Source organism: Monodelphis domestica, chromosome 3, assembly GCF_027887165.1.
Source record: "Monodelphis domestica isolate mMonDom1 chromosome 3, mMonDom1.pri, whole genome shotgun sequence".
NCBI lineage: Eukaryota > Metazoa > Chordata > Mammalia > Didelphimorphia > Didelphidae > Monodelphis > Monodelphis domestica.
This window is the reverse complement of record NC_077229.1, coordinates 222,142,681-222,169,220: the sequence shown is the minus strand read 5'-3', so window position 1 is coordinate 222,169,220 and position 26,540 is coordinate 222,142,681. Positions and strand designations below refer to the sequence as shown.

General features: G+C 36.0%; 1 protein-coding gene across 3 annotated transcripts in view; it reads left to right on the top strand.

The window, feature by feature from the left end:
- KIAA0319 (KIAA0319 ortholog) overlaps positions 1–26,540 on the top strand; it is a 142,476-nt gene that overhangs the window by 25,124 nt on the left and 90,812 nt on the right. For all 3 annotated transcript variants that reach the window (XM_016431747.2, XM_016431748.2, XM_056823509.1), the window contains one exon: positions 13,652–13,818. In XM_016431747.2, the coding sequence (XP_016287233.1) occupies positions 13,752–13,818 (67 nt within the window). In that variant the 5' untranslated portion in view covers positions 13,652–13,751. The remainder of the gene's footprint in view (positions 1–13,651; positions 13,819–26,540) is intronic.

Genomic DNA, 26,540 nt, shown 5'->3' with positions numbered 1-26,540 from the left:
TCCTTCTTCTCTGGGCAGCACATCACTCTTCCATTTTCTGTCACTTGATTGAAGACTTGTGTTCTTCAAATCAGGATCCACTGCAATAATCACGAACTGGGAACACATGAACAAACCACGAACAATTGTGTGCAAGTAAGATTTTAAACATGTGTGTGCAGGTAAAAGTGCAAGGTACATTTGCATGGAAGTAAGGTGGAATCTTTGTGCATGTATGTCAGAATTTATCAATTTTATGTGTGTGTAGGTAAGATAACATGTGTTTTCTTCATGCATGAGGGTAAGCTTTTGCATTTGTACATCTTCGTGCTTGTAGGTAAGGGGTACAGGTGTTTTTACATGGATGGATGTGAGCATTATGCATAGATTTTCAAGACTTTAGTAAGAATAAGGATTTCAAGTTTTTTCTTCATCAAGGAGGTTTGTCATATGGTTACTGCTATTGTTTCTTGGATGGTTACTGTATGTAGTTCTTGGAGATAGTTCTTTTCATTTTGTTACTGTTTCAGGTAGAGTCTATTTTATATTTTATATTGAGGCTTTTTTTTCCCTATGTGGTTACTAATGTTTTCCTTTTGGCTGTAACTGGCTGCATTTCTTCAGGGGTGCTATCCTTTCATTATTGCAACATGTGCAGTGCTCTCTTGGCTGTTTTCTGGTAGCTAGTATTCTCCAGTGCTTTCCTTTGTTCTCAGTAGGCTTACATTCACAATACTTTTGTTTTGATTTCTTCCTGGGCTATTCATGTTGCTCTTCATGTATAGGACTTTTTTTTTTCAGATGGCATCTATATATGTATCATCACTGATGACATGTGAGATATCTGAAATTATGAGATAACATCTTCATGGCATACTCTCTCTCTCTTCCTTCCCCTGACAGAGGCTGCTTTCAGACTCTAAATTTCAGCCTCCCCTAAATTTTTACGTCTACCAATCACAGCAGATGCTTTCCTCCAGGACTGCCCATTCTTTAGTTCTCACCTTCTTTGGTTAGATTATATCTTTTTGAGTTACTTAACACCTCTTGTTAAATTCACCTTTTATAGTTACTTAACACTTTTTTGTGGTTAATTTGCCTTTTGTTGTTACTAAGCACCTTTTTGTATTTAAAATCTAAAAATAGATTGTAGCTTACAATTCTAGCTTCACTATAAAGGAAGAGCTAAGTATCTTCATTTTACAATCAGGAGATAGCTAAATTCAATCTTCACACTTCAAACAGAACTGGATGAACCCTTGTCAGCATAAAAGTTAGCATAAGTCATAGCTGATAGACTTGGGAAACATGTTGTGAAGGGATTATGGTGTGGGCATTTATTGACCTAGATTTTTTGAGGTTCCTTCCCACTCTCAGAATTCTGTGACTTACAATTTTATATATTTGGTATTTGTGACAGGATTTACAGTTTTGGAACATTTGGTATTTGTGACAGATGACCCTACCAATTGGACTCTGCAGTGAAAACAATTCTCTTACAAGGATGAGGGACAAACTACCCTCCCCAGACCCCTAAAACATGTAAAGGATCACTAATCGCCATGAATCTTAAAATTGCTCAGACTATACCTTAGAAGATTTGGTTAAGATATTCCCCATTTATAACAATGGAAATATTTGGTCAGGAATGTATTGAAAACTTTTAAAATTATTCCACCCGGCTCTGACAGTGCCTTAGGGGAAGATAAAGTTGTAAACTCCTTACTGAACAATGAAAAGTCCCCAACTCATACTTATAGTGAAGCTAGAACCTTTTTTAAATTTTTAGATCTAATACAAAAGGGTGCTAAGTACCTATAAAGTTTAAATTAATCACTAAAAGATCAAGCAACTTACAAAAGGCAAGCTTAACAAAAGAGGTGTGAAGTTTTAGTCTACCCAGGGAAGGTGAGAACTAAGAATGGGCAGTCCTGGGGAAAAGTGTCTACTGTGATTGGTAGATGTGAAAATTTAGGGGAGGTGACATAAGAGAAAATTTCTTTAAAAGGAAGGGACTTATTGAATTTGAGTTAGTTGGAGTTCGCCATGGAGGTTGGAGTTTAGAGTTAGTTGGAGGATCTGGGTCTCTGAACTCAGTTCAGGAGTTGAGGATTTCAGTGAAGGACTGGAGTTTTGCTTAGGACAATCTTGTGGTGAGTGATAAAAGACTGACTAGTTTCTCTTAAGGCTCAGGCCTAGGCTATTTGGCCTATGACCTTCCTACTATTTCCTCTTACTCTCTCTCTCTCTCTCTCTCTCTCTCTCTCTCTCTCTCTCTCTCTCTCTCTCTCTCTCTCCCCCTTCCCTTAATTCCTTCATTTGTATTAATTAAAATCTCCATAAAACCCAGCTGACTTGGGTGTTTTCATATTTGGGAATTTTCCCATGGCGACCACTTATTATTATTATTTTTTTTAATTTAAAAAACCCTTACCTTCCATCTTGGGGTCAACACTGTGTATTGGCTCCAAGGCAGAAGAGTTGTAAGGGCTAGGCAATGGGGGTCAAGTGACTTGCCCAAGGTCACACAGCTGGGAAGTGTCTGAGGCCAGATTTGAACCTAGGATCTCCCATCTTTAGGCCTGGTTCTCAATCCACTGAGCTACCCAGCTGCCCCCTCGACCACTTATTTTTGATTTAAATCAAGACACTAAAAATTATCTTAACAGTTTTGGCAATTCACAGTCTTGGAAACCATATTTTCACAGTTACATCATCACGCTTTGTGGCAGTTTTTGCATAATAATAGTTAATGTAATGGTTAATTAATAATAGTTAATTTAAAAAATAATCTTCAGATAATTTCCTACAGGAGTAGTCTGCCTTTAGATGTTTTTACTGCTAACAGGTTCTCAGAAAGAGACTGCACAACATCTGAAATGGGACAAGGGCTTCAGTAAGTCAGGTCATTAAATCAACAAATACTTGTTAAGCAGTTATTATATTAAACACTAGGAATACAGATACCAACAAAAAAGAAAGTCTCTTCCCCTCAGAGAGCTTACATTCTTACAGGAGAAGACAACATAAAAGGAGGTTCTGTGTGTGAAAGGGAGAGATGAAGAAATCTGGCTTGGAGGATTATTAGAAAAAGTCTGGGACCAAGATGGAGAAAGTCTGGACACTTGGCAGTGTGTCTTGGAGAGCAATGAAGGTATGGTTGGCTTTGGCATCCTTCTTAAACTGGAGGTTCTTTAAGGGCCAGCTAATTGGAGAGATTACAAGAGAGAGGCTAGAGAATCTTTCCAATGTGTGAAATCTAGGTGTGGAGTGAACATCCGGAGTGAAGAAGTTGCTGTGCCATGGAAGAGATAGCCTGCTGAGTCGCGTGCAGCCCTATAAGGAATACGACTGGCCTGGGCATCCTTAAAAATGGTGGTTCTCAAAGACAGCCTAGCAGAGTTTAACCTTTGTAAAGAACAGCATTTTTTGGTTTTAATTTGTATTTTGGCCACATGAAAGATGTGTTCACATACAGTTCTTGTGCTATTTATATTCCCTGTGAAATGGAGTGAGCTATGAGCATATTGAATTTCTCCCTGTTAGGTACTTCCAGAAGTTGTAGATCATAGAGGAAAAGCAATGCAACTATTTCTGCTAGATTGGATTACCACTTGGGAACCTTCTAGAGCGCTAGAAATAGAACTTACCTGAAAGCACTTCTTAAAGGTCCCAAAGAGTATTAAAAAGTGATATGGAATTAATTGAGGTTCCTTAAGACAGAGCTTATAAGAGGTAGATCCAACTCTCTAGGCATATCATGGTGAGAAACAGTTTTTTTGCTAAAGCCTAGGACTATAAGGATTGTTATAGAAATGTTAATTAATGAGTTGTGGGGGTGTCTCCCGAAAGTCTGAGAAGACCAAATTCTCCCTCCCTCCCTCCCCCAAGCCATGGAATGGGCAAATAAGAACAATTTGTTCCAACAGTCATCCACTGCATCCTGGACCATCCATCACTAGTTATTTTGACTTTTGTTTTACTCTTAGACTCCCATGACTGGAAGAGAGAGTGAGGGTGACAACTTTATGCAACTTTGTCTCACTCAAATCCAGGATTGTCTCCTCAAATGTCATTGTTTCTCCTTGAAGTGAAGGACAAACAACAATACCTACATTTCTGCTTTTCAGGTTCCTTTTTTGTGCTGTCTTCCTCTATTAGGATGTAAACTCCTTGAGGGCAGAAACTGTCTTTTTTTCTGCTAATATTGTATTTCCAGCACTTAACCCAGTATCTGGTATATGGTGAGTGCTTAATGTAGGCTTGTTGGCAAGAGTTACTACCTGTGTGACCCTGAAAAATCATGAAAACTCTCTCAACCCATTTCCTTATCCATTAAAATAGAAATAATAATAAATAATTCATAAGGTTGTGAGGTTCACATGAGTGCTTTGTAAACCTTCAAGTACTATATTAACGTTAACTATTGTCATTACATCGTCTAATGAACCGGTGGGATGTCTGATTAGTATTAGAGATGCAGTGTGCAGTAGTGAAGAAATCAAAGCTTTCTCTAAAAATGGCCTGCATGAAGATTGAGCTGTGATCTCTTCATAACTAAGTTATATTGTTTATGTCTTCTCATAGCAGACACCTATTTACCTTCAAAGGACTACCATCACACAGTTTCACAAAGTGAGCAAACATCATAATGTGTGAGGCATGTCCCAAATTTTCCTGCTTTGGATCCCTTCTTCAAACTATCCTATGTCTAACCCAGTAGTCTCTAAACTTAAAAAATTGTATATCTTAAAAAAAAGTTAAACTTTTCATATGGATCCTCAATATTTTAAAATTTGTTTTATAAATTACATTAATGTACATGGTTCTAAGTTCATTTTATTTTGATTCTTGGTTTGGCAAGTTGTAGTGAAAAAGAGAACTCAAAAATATATGTAGGGACATGCATACAGTCACTTGTCAACTTGTGCTGTGATATATAGACATAGTTGCTGTATTTAAAGAAAGAACTATGGGGGCAGCTGGGTAGCTCAGTGGATTGAGAGCCAGTCCTAGAGACCGGAGGTCCTAGGTTCAAATCTGGCCTCAGCCATTTCCCAGCTGTGTGACCCTGGGCAAGTCACTTGACCCCCATTGCCTAGCCCTTACCACTCTTCTGCCTTGGAGCCAATACATAATATTGACTCCAAGACGGAAGGTAAGGGTTTAAAAAAAAAAAAGAAAGAACTTGTTAGGAGTAAAATTCTCTGGAGACTATATATTAATTTATAATTATGTATTAGAGAGTGAAAGCAGTTTGGAGAGAGAAAAGGCACATAATCATATGGCCAGTCATCTAGTGTTACAATTAAAATTCTCTGGAGAATGTATATTAATTTACAATTATTTATTAGTAAGAGAAGGAGAAAGACATATATAGAGAGACAGAGATGGGGGGAGAGAGAGAGAGAGAGACAGAGAGAGAGGAAGTTTCCATCCTTTATTTTTGACCCATTTGTTTTTTCCCCCAAGTAGTTTTATTGTGTTTTTCCCAGTTACAAAACACTTTTTAACACTTGTTTCTGAATATTTTACAATCCAAATTCTCTTGCTTCTTTCTTTTCCTCCAATGTCGCAAGTAATCTGACATCGATTATACATGTCTTATCATGCCATACATATTTCCATATTCATTTTGTAAAACAAGACACATGTCACACATACAAGAAGAAATTCATGAAGGAAATTAAGTGGAAAATGGTATGCTTCAGCCTATATTCAGACTCTAACAGTTCCTTCTGTGGTGGTGGACAGTATTTTTCATTGAGTCCCCTGGAGATGTCTTGGATCTTTGCATTGATAATAGTTAAATCACTTACAATTGATCATTATACAATATTGCTGTTACTGTATACAACATTCTCCTGGTTCTGTCACTTCACTTTGCATCATTTCATATAAGTCTTTCCAGGTTTTTTGTGAGCATCTTTTTCATTATTTCTTATGGCATCATAATTTTCCATTATATTCACACATACATTCATATATACAACAAAGTATTCAGCCATTCCCCGATTGATGGGCATACCTTCAGTTTCCAATTTTTTGTCATCACAAAAATAGCTGCTATAAATATTTTTGTACAAATACATCCTTTTCTACTTTCTTTGATCTTTTTGGGATGCAGACCTAGTAGTGGTAGTACTGGGTCAAAGGGTATATACAGTTTTATAAATCCTTGGGAGTGATCAACCCATTATTATTACAAACTAATCTGCAAGTGTTTTTTATATTTCTAGCAAATGTATTCAAAACCCATTGAAAGTCTTCATTAGTAAGATTTAGATAGTTTAAAAATTTTTGTTTCCAAACTTAAGTGTGCAGATATGAGAATTTTATAGGTGACACACATTTTTTAGAAGCAAAATCACATAGCAATAAATATATTTCCAAACATCCATGCTGTCTATGGATTGTGTATATTAATTTTTTGCTCTGCCTACTCCACTCTGCATCATTTTATCTAGCTCTTTCCATTCTTCTCCAAATTTATCACACTTGTCATTTCTTATAGCACAATAATATTCCATTATGTTCATGTACCACAGGTTTTTTTTTCCCCTCAACCTGATAGTCAGTCACCTACTTTGTTTCCAATTCTTTGCTGTCACAAAAAAGACTGCTATAAATATGCTGGTATTTCTGGGACCAGGCTTCCATTTTCAAAATATCTCTCCACAGCACAGATATCTTTTAAAAAGCATTTATTTCTTCACTAATTGTTAAAATGTCCCTTTGTGTGATATCCATACCTTTATGAAAGTGACACAAATATATAATACCAAAAGCCATATCCCAGGTGAAATGTAGTTAAAGGAGATAAATAATTCTTAAAAGAATTGTCAATTATTAACAATCATATGATAGATTGTTCTAAATAACTAGTAAGAGGAATGTAAATCAAGACAACTTTGAGATTTCACCTGACACCCAACAAATTGGTAAAGATGATAAAAAATGTGACTAGTCAATGTGGAAAAAGTTACAGAAAAATAGATGGTTTAATACGCTGTGATACTGTGAAATGGTCTATTTTTCTGGAAAGTGTTAAATTTAAATTGTGGTTGGACTCTGAATATTTACATAGGTGGTTTCCAGGGATTTAATTTCTAAATCCCAAAAGGAATTACTAAAGCAAATGGAATTTATGGTAGTTTATTTACAATAGAAGGAAGATATTAAGGAAGAGAGAAAAGGGAAGAGAGAGAGAGAGAGAGACAGACAGACAGACAGACAGACAGAGAGACAGAGAGAGACAGAGAGACAGAGAGAGCGCTCCATCTAACTCTAATCTCGAATCAAATATTTCCTCTTCTGGCCTCTGGTCCTCCTTTTAAAGATCTTTTTCTCTTGTGTCACTTCCCCTAAATTTCACGTCTACCAAATCTCAGCAGATGCTGTGCTCTAGGACTGCCCAGAAGGTAATTAGTTGATTTTAATTTGTTACCCACTATTGCACACATAGGTCACAGATCTCCCACCTCAGGATTAAGTGGGAGATTTATACCCTTGGTGATCAGATTTTACATGGGCAGATCTTCCCACTCAACTTCAAGTACTGTGCTTACATTTCTGGGAATTAAATCAGCAAATAGACAGAGGATTACAATTCAATCTTTACAATCAAGGAAGAGCTAAGTATCTTCATTGTTACAATCAGGGGAGAGCTAAATCCAATCTTCACAAAAGCAATTTGGAATTATGCTGAGATAGCGACCAAATGCAAATCCCCTTTGATACAAAAATCAGATTGTTAGATATATATTACAAGGAGCTCAAAGATAGAAAGGAATGGCCAATATACATGAAATTATTTATTATAGCACTTTTTGTAGTAGCAAAGAACTGGAAACAAAATAAATGCCTATCCTTTGGGGAATGACTAGACAAATATGTAAATGTTAACTGAGCTGTAAGAAACAATGAATATTAAGAATAAATGTAGACATGGGCAGTCATATAAATTAATTCAAAGTGAAGTATGCAGACCTAGTAAAACAATATATACAGTGTCTATAAAAATGTAAATGTAAAGAATGAAAACAACAAAATACTGAAACTGAATGCTGTGTAATTATCATGATCTAACTTGGCCATGAAGAAGAGAGATGAGCTTGCACTTCCCTCTCTGCTTTGCAGAGGTAGGTATTTATGGATGTAGAACATTGCATATAATGTTGAATTTGATTGATTATTGGTTAGTTTTCCTAAGCCACTTTTTTTTAAACTTCTTTCTTTTTTTATTCTTTGCTATTTGGAATTCTTCTCAGGTATTGGGAGGAGGAATTATACATTAGGAAATTGTTAAAAAATAAAGAATAAAAAGTTCTAAAGTCAACTTTACCAATGCTTGGCATACAGTAGATGTGCAATAAATTTTTATTGACTGACTGACCTTGAAAAAACAGATTAAGTGTATGTTATTTTAAAAAATCTTTAGTTAGCTTACTTCTGACAGCCAAATGTCCTCACAGAAAAAGGTCAATAAATTTAAGACATTTGTCTTTTTTGTAAGAGAAAAATACATAATATCTTTAAGTTTTATGGTTAAGTACTTTGCCAGCCATAAACAATGAAAAGCCATGCAAGGCAAATATTGGTATATATAATGGAGAGTAGGAGCAAAGATTTTTGGAGTTTTGGGGTGTTATCAGTAGTACCTGCCAAATAACTTCATAGTTAAATATTTGTATTTTCTCAAAATTTGAGTCTAGAATTCTTTACATAATTTTGTGATATATTGCATCACTCTTTTCATATTTTTTCAAATATGTATTTTATTTTTCCTTTGATTAGTTTCTTGATTTCAGAGATTTAGCTAAATCTGCAGATTAAAGCCAAGCAGGCCAATATTTCAAATATTCATGGATTGATGATTCAGTCAATTTAGATGTCTTCAATTATCAATCAGTCAGCAACAATTAAGTACCAACACTGGGGATTCAAAGACAAATTTAAGAGTTCCTACCCTCAAATATTTTTCATTTTATCAAGGGAGAAAATTTCTTAAGCACTTATTGAACATTGTGATAAGTGCTAGGGATATGAACACAAAACCAAAGATAGTTCCTTCCCTCAAGAGGCTTATATTCTAATAAAATGAGATAAGATGTGTAGGATAGTGATGATCTGAGATGGGTATTGTGGTTTTGAAAGTCATAGGGATGGTTGATAATGTCATAGAGAAGTTGATTGGCAGTCCCTTTCTAGTTGCAATGGCAATATGGATTTAATTAGAGTTCCAGATAAGGGTAGTAGGGAAAAGGAGACTAAGATGAAGATATGCCTGGTGGCAGGGCAGATGGCAAGAAGATGACTGAGAGGAATGTGAAACATGAATGGGGTCAGGTAGATAGAGGAGACTGCATGATACTGGGAGTCCAGGATAGGAGTTCCAGAGCTGAGAGAGTTAATTTTCCAGGCAGAATGGATGGCAGTAATCACATACATAATAAATACAAATTAAATGCATGGTAACTTGAGAAGAGAGGGTACTAGAGGCTTGGGGCTATCAGGAAAGGCTTCACATGGAAAGCCATACTTTAGCTGAGTTTTAAAGGAATTTAGGGTAGAAGTGAAGACGTTTCAGGTATGGTGAACAACCAGTGCAAAAACATAGAAATGGGAGAAGTATCCTTTGTGAAGAATAGCAGAATGGTGACTAGGTGGTACAATTAATAGGGCATTGGGCCTGGAATCAGGAAGACTTCTTTTCATGAGTTCAAATCTGGTCTCAGACCCTTAATGACTATGTGGTCCTGGGCAAGTCACTTAACTCTGCCTGCTTCAGTTTCTTCATCTGTAAAATGAGCTGGAGAAGGAAGTGACAATCCATTCTAGTATCTTTGCCAAGAAAACTCCAAATGGGGTCACAGAGAATTGGACATAACTGAAAATGACTGAATAACAACAAAAATTTGACTGGATTATAGAGTATAGCAATTAAATCAGTGTACAGTAAGGCTAGAGAAATAGTTTGGAGCCAGTTGTGAAGGATCTTGAGTGACAAAAGAGAATTTTATATGATCCTAGCAATAACACTGCAATTCGTTAAGTCAAGAAATGTTATGATCAAACCCATGCTTTAGGTGAATCGTGTTAACCTCAAATTTCCTTAGACTTATAAATGTTGGAAATTTCACCATTGGGATATTTCATACTTGGAAAGTTTCTTACTGATAGTCTATTGGAATGGGAACTCCATTGGCATGGGAGGTTCCTTCTCTTCCCTTCTTAAGATTACTTTAGGACAGAAACCCTTTGCTGAACAATGGAAAGGACTTTGACCTATGCTTGAGCATAGAACAGGAATTTCTTTGAGTCTTGATTGATTTTAGAATTGATACAATGGAGATACTCCACCCTATTCAGTCCTAATAGGATTGAGTAAGGGCTGCAGCCTAGATCAAAATTTAATTATTCCAATCTCTACCATACTCAAGTTAACAGGATTTAGAAAGGGCTGGAACAAAGGAGTAAAGATTTAATCATTTGAAAAATATGACCTTCAACAGACATGTGCAAAAAGCCAGAAACCTCTGGGCGGTCCTGGGTTAAGCAAGAGCCTCCATTGACAGGGAAATTGATGAAGAGTGATTGGTAGATGTGAGGACTGAGGGGAGGTAACTTGGATGGTGTCCTTAAAGATAGGAGGGTCTGGAGACTGAAGGGAGAGGATTGAGTTTTTGGTCGGTGTGGTTCCTGGGCTCTGAGGAAGCTTGCTCTGAAGGAAGCTGAAGGTGGGGGCCTCTGAGACTGTTTCTCCATTTTGGACACGTGAGTGAAAGGGACTGATCTCTTTTCTTTGCCCCAGCTATCTAAGGGCTTGGGCCTTTTGGCCCAGCCTAAACAGAAGGGGTATTTAAGCCCTATTCCCTTCTCTCCCCTTTCTCTCTCTCTCTATATCTCTAATTCCTTTCTTACTCCTATTGTAATTAAACTCCAAAAAAAGCTGACGGCTGACTTGAGTTTTTCATTTAGGAATTACATAGCTGATTCCTTGGCGACCTTAAATTAATATATATCAGTCTTTTAAAGTGATTCCCTTGTAACAATCGTTTTGGTATCTGTGCAATAAGTTCCCTTTCCTTTTCTTCCTTTTTCATTCTTCTTTTAAGAGCAGCAAAATGCAATAAAATCACTCTCACTCTTTGGCTAATTTAACTACTTTTATGACCCTTGATGAAATTAGTATTCTAGGGAGACATTTATTTCTTTACTCTTGGTTAGAAGGTAAGCTTCTTCTTAAGTATAACTCCTTCTGATTGCTCACTTTTATTTACTTTGTTTTTATCAGTTCCTTTGTTTGATTTTTGAAGTTTCTCTTAAGTTCTGAATGATTGGAAGTACTCTATTTCACTAAAAATCCAATTTTTGTCCTTTGTAATTTACACTGTTTTCCTGAGTAAATTTTTCTTCATCATAAACCAATATAGTTTGCCTTTTATAGTCATGTATTCCAAGCTCTCTTCTTCTGAATATTAGTAGCTGCCAAATCTTATGTGATTCTCATTATGACTCCCTAGCGCTACTACTTTCTGGCTATTGGTAGTTTTTTTTTTTAATCTAGTAGCTCTAAGAATTGACTATGATATTCCTAGGTCTCTTTTAGTAGTAAACTCTTTTAGGAGTTAAGGAATGAACTCCTCCTGTTTTCACTTTGCCTTCTAGTTCTCAAGAGACCTGAGTAGTTTTCATTCATGATTTTTTTACAATATGGTAGCTAGGCTATTTTTTTCTTTCTTGCTTGCTTATTTTTTTTTTTTTTTGGATTTTAGGAAGTCCAACAATTCTTAGATATTTTTCTCTTTGACTTGATTTCTATCTAGGTCAGTTATTTTTGATATGAGATGCCTTACATTTTTCTATTATATTTTTGATCTTTTAACCTTGTTTTAATATTTATTATCTCATGGAATCATTAACTTTCAATTGATCCATTCCAATTTTCAGGGAATCTGTTACTTGGGAAAGTTTTTTTGCCAGATATATTACTAACCTATTATTTCTTGTAGCATATCAGGCATGCTAGCATCTTGGAAGTATAATTGATATATTGAGATTGTATCCTATATATTCATTTACCAGACACATGGTCAGATCACTTAATGATCATTGTATGGAAAAGGTCAGTCCAAAGGACAAGCACAAAGGACAGGTGAATTCCTGGGCAGGGCGTTGCCGGCCACAGTGTCCTAGCTCGTGCCTTGTCCGACCGACCACATTCCTTTACAAGGTGCATGTCGGATTAATTTCCTCCTCTTTGATTTTGTGATGGTCAATTCAATGAATGTCAAAACCTATATCATGTCAGGTATTCATTAATTGCCTCCCACTTGACATTCCTAACATCTCCAGTAAAAGTTGGGGAACATGTGGGAGCCTCTTTCTTACTTTTCTTGCCTTGCCTCTCTCCCTCTTGCCTCTTACATCTTGGTCTTGCCTATAATGCTCCTCATGTCTGACTGATTTATGCAATGCAGTTGCCCCACATATCCCCATTAATCTTTCAGCCATCTGGTCCTTGGGAGGTATCCCGGAGTTCTTGGCTCCCCACATGTTTTCTTGTTTCTCATACTTATAATTTCTCCACTTGTTGTCTTCTTCTTGAGACGTAATAACAGAGCTTGCGACTTGCCAGGTGTTTTAACTTGTTGTCTCTGAGTCTTTATTCCTGTGTCTCTCCCTCTGTCTTTAATCTATTCATCCATATTCCTCTAGCCTCCATTCTCCTTCTCAGGTCACCACCCACAAGTTCATTATATAGGAACTTCTGGTGGTTCCTATATTTCTCTTTCCACATCTCTCTTCTAGAATTCCAATTTCATTTATAATATTTTCAAACTCATTTTTCCTAGAAATTCTAGCTAATTGTGATCAATCTGTGTTTCCCTTTGAAGCTTCACTTATAAATGTTATGGAATTACTTTTTCCTTTTAGGTTGATGTCTTGGGTGTCCTTGGTTGCACAATGGCTCTTTATCATCATTGTCTTTGTTTACCTGTTCTTTCAGATTTACTTCCTAAATTGGGAATTTTTGTTAGGGTCAGACTGCATAATTTTGATGGGAATACTGAGGCCCTGATTGGTTCTGATCCATTTTATTTGGGATATGCTACTGTTTTCTCTTGAGTATTGAATGCTGGGTTCTTTAAGGAGCTCATGGGGCAAGTCAGGCCAGAGAGATGAAAATTTTCCATATACCCTGAGGAAAATAATCTAGGGTACAGTCTGATTGCTTCCTTCCTGGTATGAGTTATGCAAGTTCTTGTTCAGTCCAAGCAACACAATGGTTTGTTCCTCTATGGAGCTCCAGTAAACAGATGCTGTCTTGAGTCCTTGACAACTAGAAGATTCTGCTGGTTCAGAGTCATATAATTCTAAGCTCACTAGTGGTCTCAATTTCCTTTCCTGGACCAAATGAAAAATTTTGAGCCAGGGTCAGAGTGACAGAGCTGTAGGTTTACCTCTGTTCTGAAATCTTTTACTCACGGTAACAGAGATTCTAAAGGGCTGAACCACAGCTTGGAACCAGGTCTTTTGATAAATTTAATGCCATGTTCCTTCTACTATACCATTCCATGATCTAAGCATGGATAATAGAGAGAGAATTTAACATACTTTTATATTAAATTGCTCCAATTTTTTTTCTTATCTCTTTTTGTCTTTACAGTTATTTGGGGCCAAAGTTGTATGTTAAACACCATTAAAGGAAATCAGCTACTGTGTACTATCCCAAGGTCAAGAATAAGAAGACAACAATCAATTTGTCCATGTGGCACAAAATGATTATGGATTCAGGTGTACGTTTTGTATTGTTGCTGCTGGGGGCCATTGCAGGTAGGAATCATTCACTTCTCAAGAACCACACATCATCCTTCTAGCACCTTGAGCACAGAAGCCATTTTTAAAATTAAATTTTATAGTATTTTTAAACAAAGATCATCTCTTTTCTCCTTCCCTCTTCATTCCAGCCCACCCCCGCCCCATATTGAGAGAGAAGGAAAAAATTCCCAGTTACAAACATGCATAGTGTTAAAACCTTCCCACAGTAGTCAAACAAAATAAAATTTCTAATTAATGTCTAAAAAAAGTCTCAATCTGCAGTTTGAGCCTTTCACTTCTGTCAGAGTCTATCACTTCTAGGCAGCATGTTTCATCATGAGTCCTCTAGAATTATACTTGGGAGACTTATAGGTAAAAATGGTGGCAGTCTAGATGCAGAACTCTTCCTCTCCTCAGCACCTAGTGAAATAGATTACCTCAAAAGACCAAAACAAATTCATGTGAACAAAAGGACTCTACAGTAGGGTACAGCAGTGAAGGTCCATGGGATTTGGATATTTCCACATTATAAGGGAGTGAAAAAGCTCCCACCAAAACACGAGCTAATCTATCCTCCCCCACACCACCTATGGAGCCCGACATAGAGCCAGCACATGCTAGAATCAGTGAGTAAGCAAGAGGCACCTCTAGAGTGAGTGAGGGGCACCTCTATGTCCTTGGCAGCTGACTAAGACCACCAAAGACCTACCCCCCAGAGCAGCTAGACCTGAAAACTGCAGCAGGCTGAAGAGCATAAACTGTGGGTGCTCACAGAGAGATAGCACAGAGAAGGGCAGCAAACAGTAGAAGCTGCAGAGATTCAAGAGCTGGCCTCAGTCAAAATCCTTGCTCCTTAATTCCATACACAGAGAGCCTGCCCATCTCACTCAGATTTCTGACTGGAAAGGGAAGGAAAAACCACCATAGTGATGGAAAACAGTGCCCAGGAACAACAACTTCCCAACACCAAGAAAAACAAGAAGAAGGGGTTGACCCTGGAAAATTTTTATGGTGAAAAAACCCAGGCTATAGAGGAAATAGAAGAGGAAATACAAATAAATGCACCAAAACCTTCCAAAATAAATGGAAATTGTCCACAAGCTCTTGAAGAATTTAAATTGGAGCTTATCAAAAAGATGGAAGCCTTCTTGCAAGACAAGTGGGAAATAGTTCAAAGAGAAAATAACAGTTTAAAGGACAAGAACTCCCAATTAGAGAAACAGCTGGAAGCCACAAAAAGCAGGATAGACCAAACCGAAAAGGAAAACCAAACTTTAAAGACCAGAACTAGGCAATTGGAAGCCTTGCAAAAACAGCAAGAATTAATAAAGCAAAGTCAAAAGACAGACAAAATAGAGAAAACATAAAATATCTCACTGACATCATAACAGATCAGGAAAACTGATCACAAAGAGACAATTTGAGAATCATTAGTATACCTAAAAAGCCAGAAATAAATAGGAATTTTGACATCATACAACAAGAAATTATCCAAGAGAAATGCCCTGATGTTCTTGAACAAGGGGGGAAAATAGACATTGAAAGAGTTCATAGAGCACCCTCTACACTAAATTCTCAAAAGACAACTCCCAGGAATGTAATTGCCAAATTCAAGAGCTTCCAAGCTAAGGAGAAAATTTTATAAGAAGCTAAAAAGAGACAATGCAGATATCAAGGAGCACCCATCAGGATCACACAAGATCTGGCAGCTTCCACACTAAAGGACTACAAGGCTTGGAATATGATATTCAGAAAGGCAAGAGAATTGGGTCTTCAACCAAGGATCCCCTATCCATCAAAACGGACTATATACTTCCAGGGGAAAGTATGGACATTCAACAAAATAGAAGTTTTTGAAGTACTTATAAAGAAAAGACCAGTACTAAGTGGAAAGTTTGATATCCAAACACAAAGATCAAGAGAAATATGAAAAGGTAAATAAGAAAGAGAGGGAGGAAATGTTCTTTTATTCAAACTTTCTTCTTTAAGGGCTTCAATATGATAAAATTATTTATATTAATATATGGGGAAAATGTTATTTGTAACTCTCAAAAATTATATTAACTTTTATAGTAATTAAAAGAATCATTCACAGGAAGAGATTAGGATAATAAATGGTATAAAATGATATGCAAAAAAAGAACAAGAGAGGGGGGAATTGAAGATGGCACCAAGAGATACTTGAAGAAATAAAATAAATAAGATAATCTTTATCATACAAAGATACACATGGGAAGGGGAGGGGAAGAATACTCTTATAAGAAGGAGAGGAAGAGGGGGCAGCTGGGTAGCCCAGTGGATTGAGAGCTAGGCCTAGAGACGGGAGGTCCTAGGTTCAAATCTGGCCTCAGACACTTCCCAGTTGTGTGACCCTGGGCAAGTCACTTGACCCCCATTGCCTATCCCTTACCACTCTTCTGCCTTGGAGCCAATACACAGTATTGACTCCAAGACGGAAGGTAAGGGTTTAAAAAAAAAAAAGGAGAGGAAGAGAATGCTTATAGGTAATACTTAAACCTTACTCTCAGTGAAATCAATTCTGAGAGGGAAGAGCATCTAGATCTATTGGGGTATTGAATTCTATCTTACCTTACAAGGAAAGTGAGAAGGGAAAACTAAAGGGGGTAGAGGAGTGGGGAGTACAAAAAGGGAGGGAAAGAGAGGGGGGAGGGAACTTAACAGACCCTAATAAATAAGAAGGGAACAAAAAGGGAGGGTGCAGAAAGGGAAGTATATTAAGGGTGGGGATTAGGGGGACTGATTAAAAGTAAATCACTGGTTTAAAAGGATATAGCAAAAGAGGAAAGGCCAGAACTAGGGGAGGATGTCAAAATGTTGGGGAACACATGAGTGGCAATCATAACATTGAACATGAATGGGGATGAACTCACCCATAAAACTAAAACAAATAGGAGAGTGGATTAGAAATCAAAATCCTACCATATGTTGTCTACAAGAAACACACATGAAGCAGGTAGACACTCACAAAGTTAGAATTAAAGGCTGGAGCCCAATCTATTGGGCCTCAACTGATAGAAAGATGCAGAAGTTGCAATCATGATATCTGACAAAGTCAAAGCAAAAAAGATCTGATTAAAAGGGATAGGAAAGGTAATTACATCCTGATAAAAGGCAGTATTGACAATGAGGAAATATCAGTAATCAACATGTATGCACTAAATGGTATAGTATCCAGATTTTTAAAGGAGAAACTAGTGGAGTTGAAGGAGGAAATAGATAGTAAAACTGTATTAGTGGGAGACCTGAACTTACCACTATTAAATATAGATAAATCAAATCAAAAAATAAATAAGAAAGAGGTAAGAGATGTGAATGAAATCTTAGAAAAATTAGAGTTAATAGATATATGGAGAAAAATAAATTGTGACAAAAAGAAATACACCTTCATTTCAGTAGCACATGGTACATTCACAAAGATTGACCATGTACTAGGGCATAAAAACATAGCAAACAGTTGCAGAAAAGCAGAAATAATAAATACAACCTTTTCAGATCATAATGTAATAAAAATAATAATCAGTAAGGGTACATGGAGAGGCAAATAAAAATTAATTGAAAATTAAATATGATTCTCTAAAATAGATTAGTTAGAGAACAAATCATAGAAACAAGTAATAATTACATTGAAGAAAGTGACAATGATGAAACATCCTTTCAAAATCTATGGGATACAGCCAAAGAAGTATTCAGGGGGAAATTTATAGCCTTGAGTTAATATATTAACAAATTAGGGAGGGCAGAGTTCAGTGAATTGGACATGCAAATCAAAAAACTTGAAAGTGAACAAATTAAAAATTCTCAGATGAAAACTAGAGATCCTAAAAATTAAGGGAGAAATTAATAAAATCGAAAGTGAAAGAACTATTGAACTAATAAATAAGACCAGAAGCTAGTATTTTGAAAAAATAAACAAAATAGACAAATACTAGACAATCTAATTTTAAAAAAGGAAAGAAGAAAACCAAATTAACAGTATCATAGATGAAAAGGGAGAGCTCACCTCCAATGAAGAGGAAATTAAGGCAATCATTAAAAACTATTTTGCCCAATTATATGGCAACACATATGGCAATCTAGGTGATATGGATGAATATTTACAAAAATATAAGTTGCCTAGATTAATAAAGAAGAAATAGAATTCTTAAATAATTCTGTATCAGAAAAATAAATTGAACAAGCTATCAAAGAACTCTCTAAGAAAAAATCCCCAGGGCCTGATGGATTCACAAGTGAATTCTATCAAACATTCAAAGAACAACTAATCCCAATATTATACAAATTATTTGACATAATAAGCAAAGAGGGAGTTCTACTAAATTCCTTTTATGACACCAATATGGTACTGATTCCAATGCTAGGCAGGTCAGAAACAGAGAAAGAAAACTATAGACCAATCTTCTTAATGAACATAGATGCAAAAATCTTAAATAGAATACTAGCAAAAAGACTCCAGCAAGTCATCATGAGGGTTATTCATTATGATCAGGTGGAATTTTTACCAGGAATGCAAGGATGGTTCAATATAAGGAAAACCATCCACATAATTGATCAACAAGCAAACCAACAAAAATCACATGATTATCTCAATAGATGCAGAAAAAGCCTTTGATAAAATACAACAGTCACTCCTATTGAAAATACTAGAAAGTATAGGAATAGAAGGTCCTTTCCTAAAAATAACTAACAGTATTTATCTAAAACCATCAGCAAACATCATTTGCAATGGGGATAAACTAGATGCATTCCCAATAAGATCAGGAGTGAAACAAGGATGCTCATTATCACCTCTATTATTTAACATTGTACTAGGAACACTAGCAGTACCAATTAGAGAAGAAAAAGTAATTGAAGGCATTAAAATTGGCAATGAGGAGACCAAGCTATAACTATTTGCAGATGTTTTGATGGTCTACTTAAAGAATCCTAGAGAATCAACTAAAAAGCTAGTGGAAATAATCAACAACTGTAGCAAAGTTGCAGGATACAAAATAAATCCACATAAGTCATCAGAATTTCTATATACCTCCAACACATCTTAGCAGCAAGAATTAGAAAGAGAAATTCCATTTTAAATCACCCTAGACAATATAAAATACTTAGGAATCTTATCTGCCAAGGCAAACACAGGAACCATAGGAACACAACTACAAAACACTTTCTACACAATTAAAACTAGATCCAAACTATTGGAAAAACACTAGGATGAGCTAACATTATAAAAATGACAATCCTACCCAACCTTATTTCCTTATTTATTGCCATACCCATCAAACTACAAAAAAAAAACTGTTTTACTGAATTGGAAAAAAACCATAACAAGGTTCATTTGGAAGAACTAAAGATCAAGGATATCCAAGGAAATCATGGAAAAAAATGGGAAGGAAGTTGACCTTGCAGTCCAAGATCTCAAACTATGCTGTAAAGCAGTGGTCATCAAAACAATATGTTACTGGCTAAGAGACAGAAAGGAGGATCAGTAGAATAGACTTGGGGTAAGTGACCTCAACAAGACAGTCTATGATAAGCCCAAAGATCCTAGCTTTTAGGACCAAAATCCATTATTTGATAAAAACTGCTGGGAAATTTGGAAGACAATATGGGAGAGATTAGGTTTATATCAACATCTCACACCCTACACCAAGATAAACTCAGAATAGGTGAATGACTTGAACATATAGAAGGAAACTATAAGTAAATTAGGTGAAAACAGAATAGTATACATGTCAGACCTTTGGGAAAGGAAAGATTTTAAAACCAAGCAAGAGTTAGAAAAAAGCACAAAATGTAAAATAAATAATTTTGATTATATCAAATTTAAAAGTTTTTGTACAAACAAAACCAATGCAACCAAAATTAGAAGGGAAGCAACAAATTGGAAAAAAAATCTTCATAACAAAAACCTCTGACAAAGGTCTAATCACTCAAGTTTATAAAGAGTTAAATCAGTTGTACAAAAAATCAAGCCATTCTCCAATTGATAAATGGGCAAGGGACATGAATTCAGTTAAAGAAATAAAAACTATTAATAAGCACATGAAAAAGTGTTCTAAATCTCTTATAATCAGAGAGATGCAAATCAAAACAACTCTGAGGTATCACATCACACCTAGGAGATTGGTTAACATGACAACAATGGAAAGTAATGAATTTTGGAGGGGATGTGGTAAATTTGGGACATGAATTCATTGCTGGTGGAGTTGTGAACTGATCCAACCATTCTGGAGGGCAATTTGGAACTATGCCCAATGGGTGATAAAAGAATGTCTGCCCTTTGATCCAGCCATAGCACTGCTGGGTCTGTAATCCAAAGAGATAATAAGAAAAAAGACTTGTACAAGAATATTCATAGCTGCACTCTTTGTGGTGGCAAAAAATTGGAAAATGAGGGGATGCCCTTCAATTGGGCAATGGTTGAACAAATTGTGGTATATGTTGGTTGATGGAGTACTATTGTGCTGAAAGGAATAAAAAACTGGAGGAATTCCATGGGAACTGGAACAACCTCCAGGAATTGATGCAGAGTGAAAGGAGCAGAACCAGGAGAACATTGTATATTGAACACTGTGGTACAATTGAATGTAATGGACTTCTCCATCAGTGGCAATGCAGTGACCCTGAACAACCCAGAGGGATCTATGAGAAAAAACAATATCCACATTCAGAGGAAAAACTGTGGTAGTGGAAACACAAGAAAAACAACTGCTTGATTACATGGGTTGAGGGGATATGATTGGGGATGTAGACTTTAAATGAACATCCTAATGCAAACACCAACAACATGGAAATAGGTTCTGATCAAGGACACATGTAATACCCATTAGAATTGTGCGTCGGCTATGGGATGGGGTAGAGGAAGAGAGGAAGGGAAAGAATATGATTTTTGTAACCAAGGAATAATGTTCTAAATTGACTAAGTAAAATTAAAAAATTAAAAAATGAATTGTACTTGGGCATTGTGTTGCTCAGAGCTCCCAAATTTTCCTTCTATATATGTGTATATATATATGTGTGTATGTATATAACATATATACACACACAGAGATATATGTATATATGTATAAAAGAAAACTTTATTACACATATACAGATGTACATTTATGTAGTCAAATAATTTATAAACAAACCTATTTCTAAATATGTATGTGAATATATATACTTGGAACATGTAATTTATTTACACATGTATATACATAGAGATAGATACTTTATAGGTTTTTAAATATATGCATTTTGTTTTGTTACAAGGGAATCACTTTAAAAGACTGATATATATTAATTTAAGGTCGCCAAGGAATTCAGCTATGTAATTCCTAAATGAAAACTCAAGTCAGCAGTAAATCTTTTATGGAGTTTAATTACAATAGGAGTAAGAAAGGAATTAGAGAGAGAGAGAGAGAAAAAGGGAGAGAAGGGAATAGGGCTTAAATACCCCCTCTGTTTAGGCTGGGCCAAAAGGCCCAAGCCCTTAGATAGCTGGGACAAAGAAAAGAGATCAGTCCCTATTACTCACGTGACCAAATGGAGAAACAGTCTCAGAGGCCCCCACCTTCAGCTTCCTTCAGAGCAAGCTTCTCAGAGCACACCGCAACCACTCCGGCAAACTCCTCAACCCCCCACCTTCAGACCCCCCTGATCTTTAAGGAAACCATCCAAGTTGCCTCCCCTCAGTTCTCACATCTACCAATCACTGTCCATCAATTTCCCTGTGCCAATGGAGGCTCTAGCTTAACCCAGGACCACCCAGAGCCTTTGCAGAGTCTGTTGAAGGTCATATTTTCAAATAATTAAATCTTTTCTCCTTTGCTACAGCCCTTTCTAAATCCTGTTAACCTGAGTAGGGTAGAGATTGGAATAATTAAATTTTGATCTAGGCAGCAGCCCTTACTCAATCCTGTTAGGACTGAATAGGGTGGAGATTGATTCCAAGTATCTCCATTGTATCAATTCTAAAATCAATCATGACTCAAAGAAATTCCTGTTCTATGCTTAAGCATAGGTCAAAGCCCTTTCCATTGTTCAGCAAAAGGTTTCTGTCCTAAAGTAATCTTAAGAAGGGAAGGAGAAGGAACCTCCCATGCCAATGGGATTCACATTCCAATAGTCAAGACCCACTATCAATAGGAAATTTTTCAAGTATGAAATTTCCCAATGGTGAAATTTCCAACATTTATAAGTCTAAGAAATTTTGAGGTTTACAGTTTTAACCAGACGAGATTCATTTTGTCACCTTCTCACCTCAACCTGTTGAGGATCTCTAAACCATTGAGAATATAAGAAAAACAAAACCATTACACACATATATTGTCAATCAAAACAACTTTCCACTTTGACTATGCACTTAGAAATGCTTCTCTCACTCTACAATCTAGTTCCTTACCTTTCTCATTAGGAGGTGGATTTCTTCGTTAGTTTTCTGGAATCATGGTTATTCATTACACTGATAAAGACTTCAGTGTGGTAGTTTTTGATTACATTCATGTAACTTAATTTGTTCATTCATTTACCCAATTTATGTGCACCCCTTCAGATTTCCATTCTTCGCCACCTCCAAAGGAGCTGTAAATATTTTTGTACATCCCTAGAGTTTATTTTGTTTAAGTCTAAACTTCGTTGTTTATTCAAGGCACTTATATTTTATTAAGTTTCAAGCAATTTTAGAAGAAAAAAAACCTGAACAGGTCTGAAGGGCTCATCAGATTCTTTCCACCTAGAAAACAGGAGACAATATTCTCAATATCACTTTGAGGCCAAAGAATAAAATCTATTAATCCATCTCCTGGGCACAGCCAATTATAACCTACACAAAAGGTGGAAAAAATGATCACTTAGAGGGTTTAGCTATAAAGTGTTACTTTTTTTTAAACCCTTACATTCCATCTTAGAATCAATACTGTATATTGGTTCCAAGGCAGAAGAGTGGTAAGGGCTAGGCAGTGGGGATTAAGTGACTTGGCCAGGGTCATGCAGCTAGGAATCATTATAGAGGTTTAAGTGAAGATAACACATATAGTTTTATAAATTTTAAAAGTTAGTTGGGTGGGACAGCTATGTGGCTCAGTGGATAGAGCATTGTGCCTGGAATCAGAAAGACCAGAGTTCAAATCTGACATCAGACATTTACTAGTTGTGTGACCCTGGGTGAGTCACTTAACCTCCTTTTTCTTTAATCCACAGAAGAAAATGGCAAACCATTCCAATATTTTTACCAAGAGAACCCCATTGACAGTATTGGCATGCTATGGCTCCAAGGGGGTCACAAAAAGTTGAAGAAGAGGAACAACAATAACTACTACTATTGTAATTAGGAGGTGGGATAGGTGGTGCAGTGGATAGAATGCCAGGCCTAGGGTCAGAAGAACCTGAAATGAAATCTAGCCTCAGATATTTACTAGCTGTGTGAATCTGAACAAATCACTTAAGCCCTGTTTTTTCTCAGTTTCTTCTACTGTAAAATGGAGTAATAACAGTCACTAACCTTGCAAGATTGTTTTGAGTATCAAATGAGATAATTTTGAAACCTTTAGCATAAGTGCTTGGCACATAATAAACTATATAAATGCCATTATTATCATTATAATTGTTATTAAATTATATCTGGTCCTGCTATGGTTTCTTAAAATTTGTATTCTTTCTTTCTGACTGCCTGCAGGATATTTTCTTTTACTTGGAAGCTCTGCATGTTAGCTACAATGTTCCTTGGAGTTTTCATTTTGTGGCCAATAGTTTCTTCCTATTTCTACTTTGCCCTCTAGTTCTTAGAGTTTTAGACAGTTTTCTTTTAAGACTTCTTAAAGTAGGATGTCTAGGTTCTTTTTTTGGTTGTTGTTCATGGCAATCAGATATTCCAGTGATTCTTAAATTTTTCTTCTTGATCTGTTATCTAGGTCTTTTATTTTTGTTGTGCAATGCTTTGTATTTTCTCCTTTTTTTTCTGCCTTTTGATTTGGTTTTAAATTTTTTTTTGCCTCATAGAGCTATTGTATTTAATGGGATTTACTCTTATAATCAGAGTTTGAATGAAGACTGGAAGGACAAAGTTTAGGAGCATTTGTGATGAGAAGTATTTTTTTCTGAAATACAAAAATAATTGTATTTTGGAAAAAAATTCCTTTGATTAAGTAAATACTAACTTTCCCTATAAATTATTTTCAATTCTGAATCCAAATATCCCACAAAATACATGACTGCTGTATGTATTAGATTATTGTCAACATGCTTCGTATTTAATAATATTTAGATACTGCCTAAAATTCCTATAATTAATAATTTAGGAGTGAACTAAGTGCAGTTCTTTTCTTTAATCATTTTTTCCTCTTGTCTATTTTTTTCATATCAAGACAAAGTTTTACTTTTAAGAATGTTTCAAGGACTTCTTTATTATTTTGAATTTCCATCTTTTTCTCATTTATGGTTAAACTCAGATTTTCTACATAGGTCAACTTAGGTTGCATCTGGAATTCTATTGATCTTTGCAATACAATGTTGCATCCTCTCCTGAGTTTTCTTGGTGGATACAGAATAGCTTCGTGTTATTTTAATTTCCTTTCTTTTGTATTTGAAGATCATTGTCTTGATTGCTTGTAGAACTTTTTTTTTCTGTCTGAAACTCAGCTAGTAATTTTAAAAATTCTTTTATGTCCCTTATTTTTAAACATTTTTCCATTCATGTTCTCTTTCTCCCCTCTTCCTCCTGCCCCCTTCCAGAGCTGATAAACAATTCTACTGCATTATACATGGATCATCACTCAGTATCTATTTCCATATTATTCATTGTTATAATAGAGGGATCTTTTAAAACCAAAACCCCAAGCAAATGTGATCAAGCAGTTGTTTTTCTTCTGTGTTTCTACTCCCACAGTTCTTTCTCTGAATGTGTATAGTGTTATTTCTCATAAGTCTCTCAGAATTGTCCTGGATCATTGCATTGCTGTTGGTAGAGAAGTCCATTACATTCAATTGTACCACAGTGCATCAATCTCTCTGAACAATGTTCTCCTGGTTCTGCTCCTTTCACTCTGTAATCAATTCCTTGAAGTTGTTCCAGTTCACATGGAATTCCTCCAGTTCCTTGTTCCTTTCAGCACAATAGTATTCCATCATCATAAAATACCACAATTTGTTTAGCCATTCCCCAATCAATGGACATTCCCTCATTTTTCATTTTTTTGCCACCACAAAGAGCATGGCTATAAATATTTTTGTACAAATACTTTTCCTTATTATCAATTTGGGGTACAAACCCAACAATAGTATGGCTGGATCAAAGGGGCAGACAGTCTTTTAAACTCTTTTGCACATAGTTCCAAATTGCCCTCCAGAATAGTTGGACCAATTCACAACTCCACTAGCAGTGTACTAGTGTCCCAATTTTGCCACATCCCCTCCAACATTTATCACTTTCTTTTGCTGCCATATTGACCAATCTGTCAGGTGTGAGGTAGTATCTTAATGTTGTTTTGATTTTCATTTCTCTAATCAGGGGGGATTTAGAACACTTTTTCATGTGCTTATTGATAGTTTTGATTTCTTCATCTGAAAACTGCCTATTTATGTCCTTTGCCCATTTATCAATTGGGGAATGGCTCGATTTCTTGTACACTTACTTAGTTCCTTATAAATTTGAGAAATTAGATCTTTGTCATAGATTGTTTTTTCAAAGCTTGTTTCTGAATTGAATTGTTAAATTTAATTATTATGTGTCTTAGAATAAATTCTGGGTTTTTTTTTTCTTGGAGGTGATTCTTTCAGTTGATGTTTCATTTTCTGTGTTCAAAAGTTCTGGGCAGTTCTCTTTTATTATTTCTTGAATCATATAATTCAGGTCATTTTATTTTGGTAAACCTATGATTCTTTAGGTTGTTTTTATGCATCCTGGTGTGATGGATAGAGTGCCAGGTCCAGAGTCAGGAAGACTCATCTTTCTGGGTTCAAATCTGGCTTCAGAACCTTACTAGTTGTGTGACTTTGGGTATGTCCTATCTTCAAAATCAATATGTTTTGCTTACATAGTGAGTATATTTTCTTTTAGTATTATGTTTTTGCTTCTCTTCTTCTAGACTGTTCTTCACTTTTTGAGGTATTTGTATTCCAGAGCAATTATTCTCTCTTTTGTCTCTTTGGTGAGACTTGCCATTGCAGATTTTAATTTTTCTCTTCGGTCCATTTTTAATTTAGCTGTGCAGGCTATAAGTTCTACTCTCAAAGTTCTCATTTCTCTTTTAAACCAATTAGAAACTGTGCTGTGGTCCCATTACCTCACATTCTACAGGATTCTGCCTCGTCAAGTATCAGTTCATTTTCCTTTCTTTTATAGTATTTATTCATAGATGACCGAACTCATTTACTAAATCTGGAGGCCATATTGCCTTCTGTTAATGTTTCCCTTTCTGACATATGTGTTTATATTCAAGATTTTTGAGTTTTCTTCTTCCTGAGATTTTTGTAATTTTGGCCTCCCCCTTTTCTTATTTTCCCATATTTCTTACTTTCTTCCCTCTGGTGGTAGTTTCCTAATCTCAAAGAATCTCAGCCTCCACCTAGAAATTAACTCACTTTTCACAGTCTTGATCTCTGCCCCAAGTGACTGTGGGAGCAAGAATAAAACTGGTCCCATCCAGACACTGACCTCTTTCTCTTGAGCTTAGTGGTCTACACAGTGCTCTTTTGGTGTCCTATCCTGTTCCCACAAAACCCCACAAAGTTCCTCAGTTCTCTGA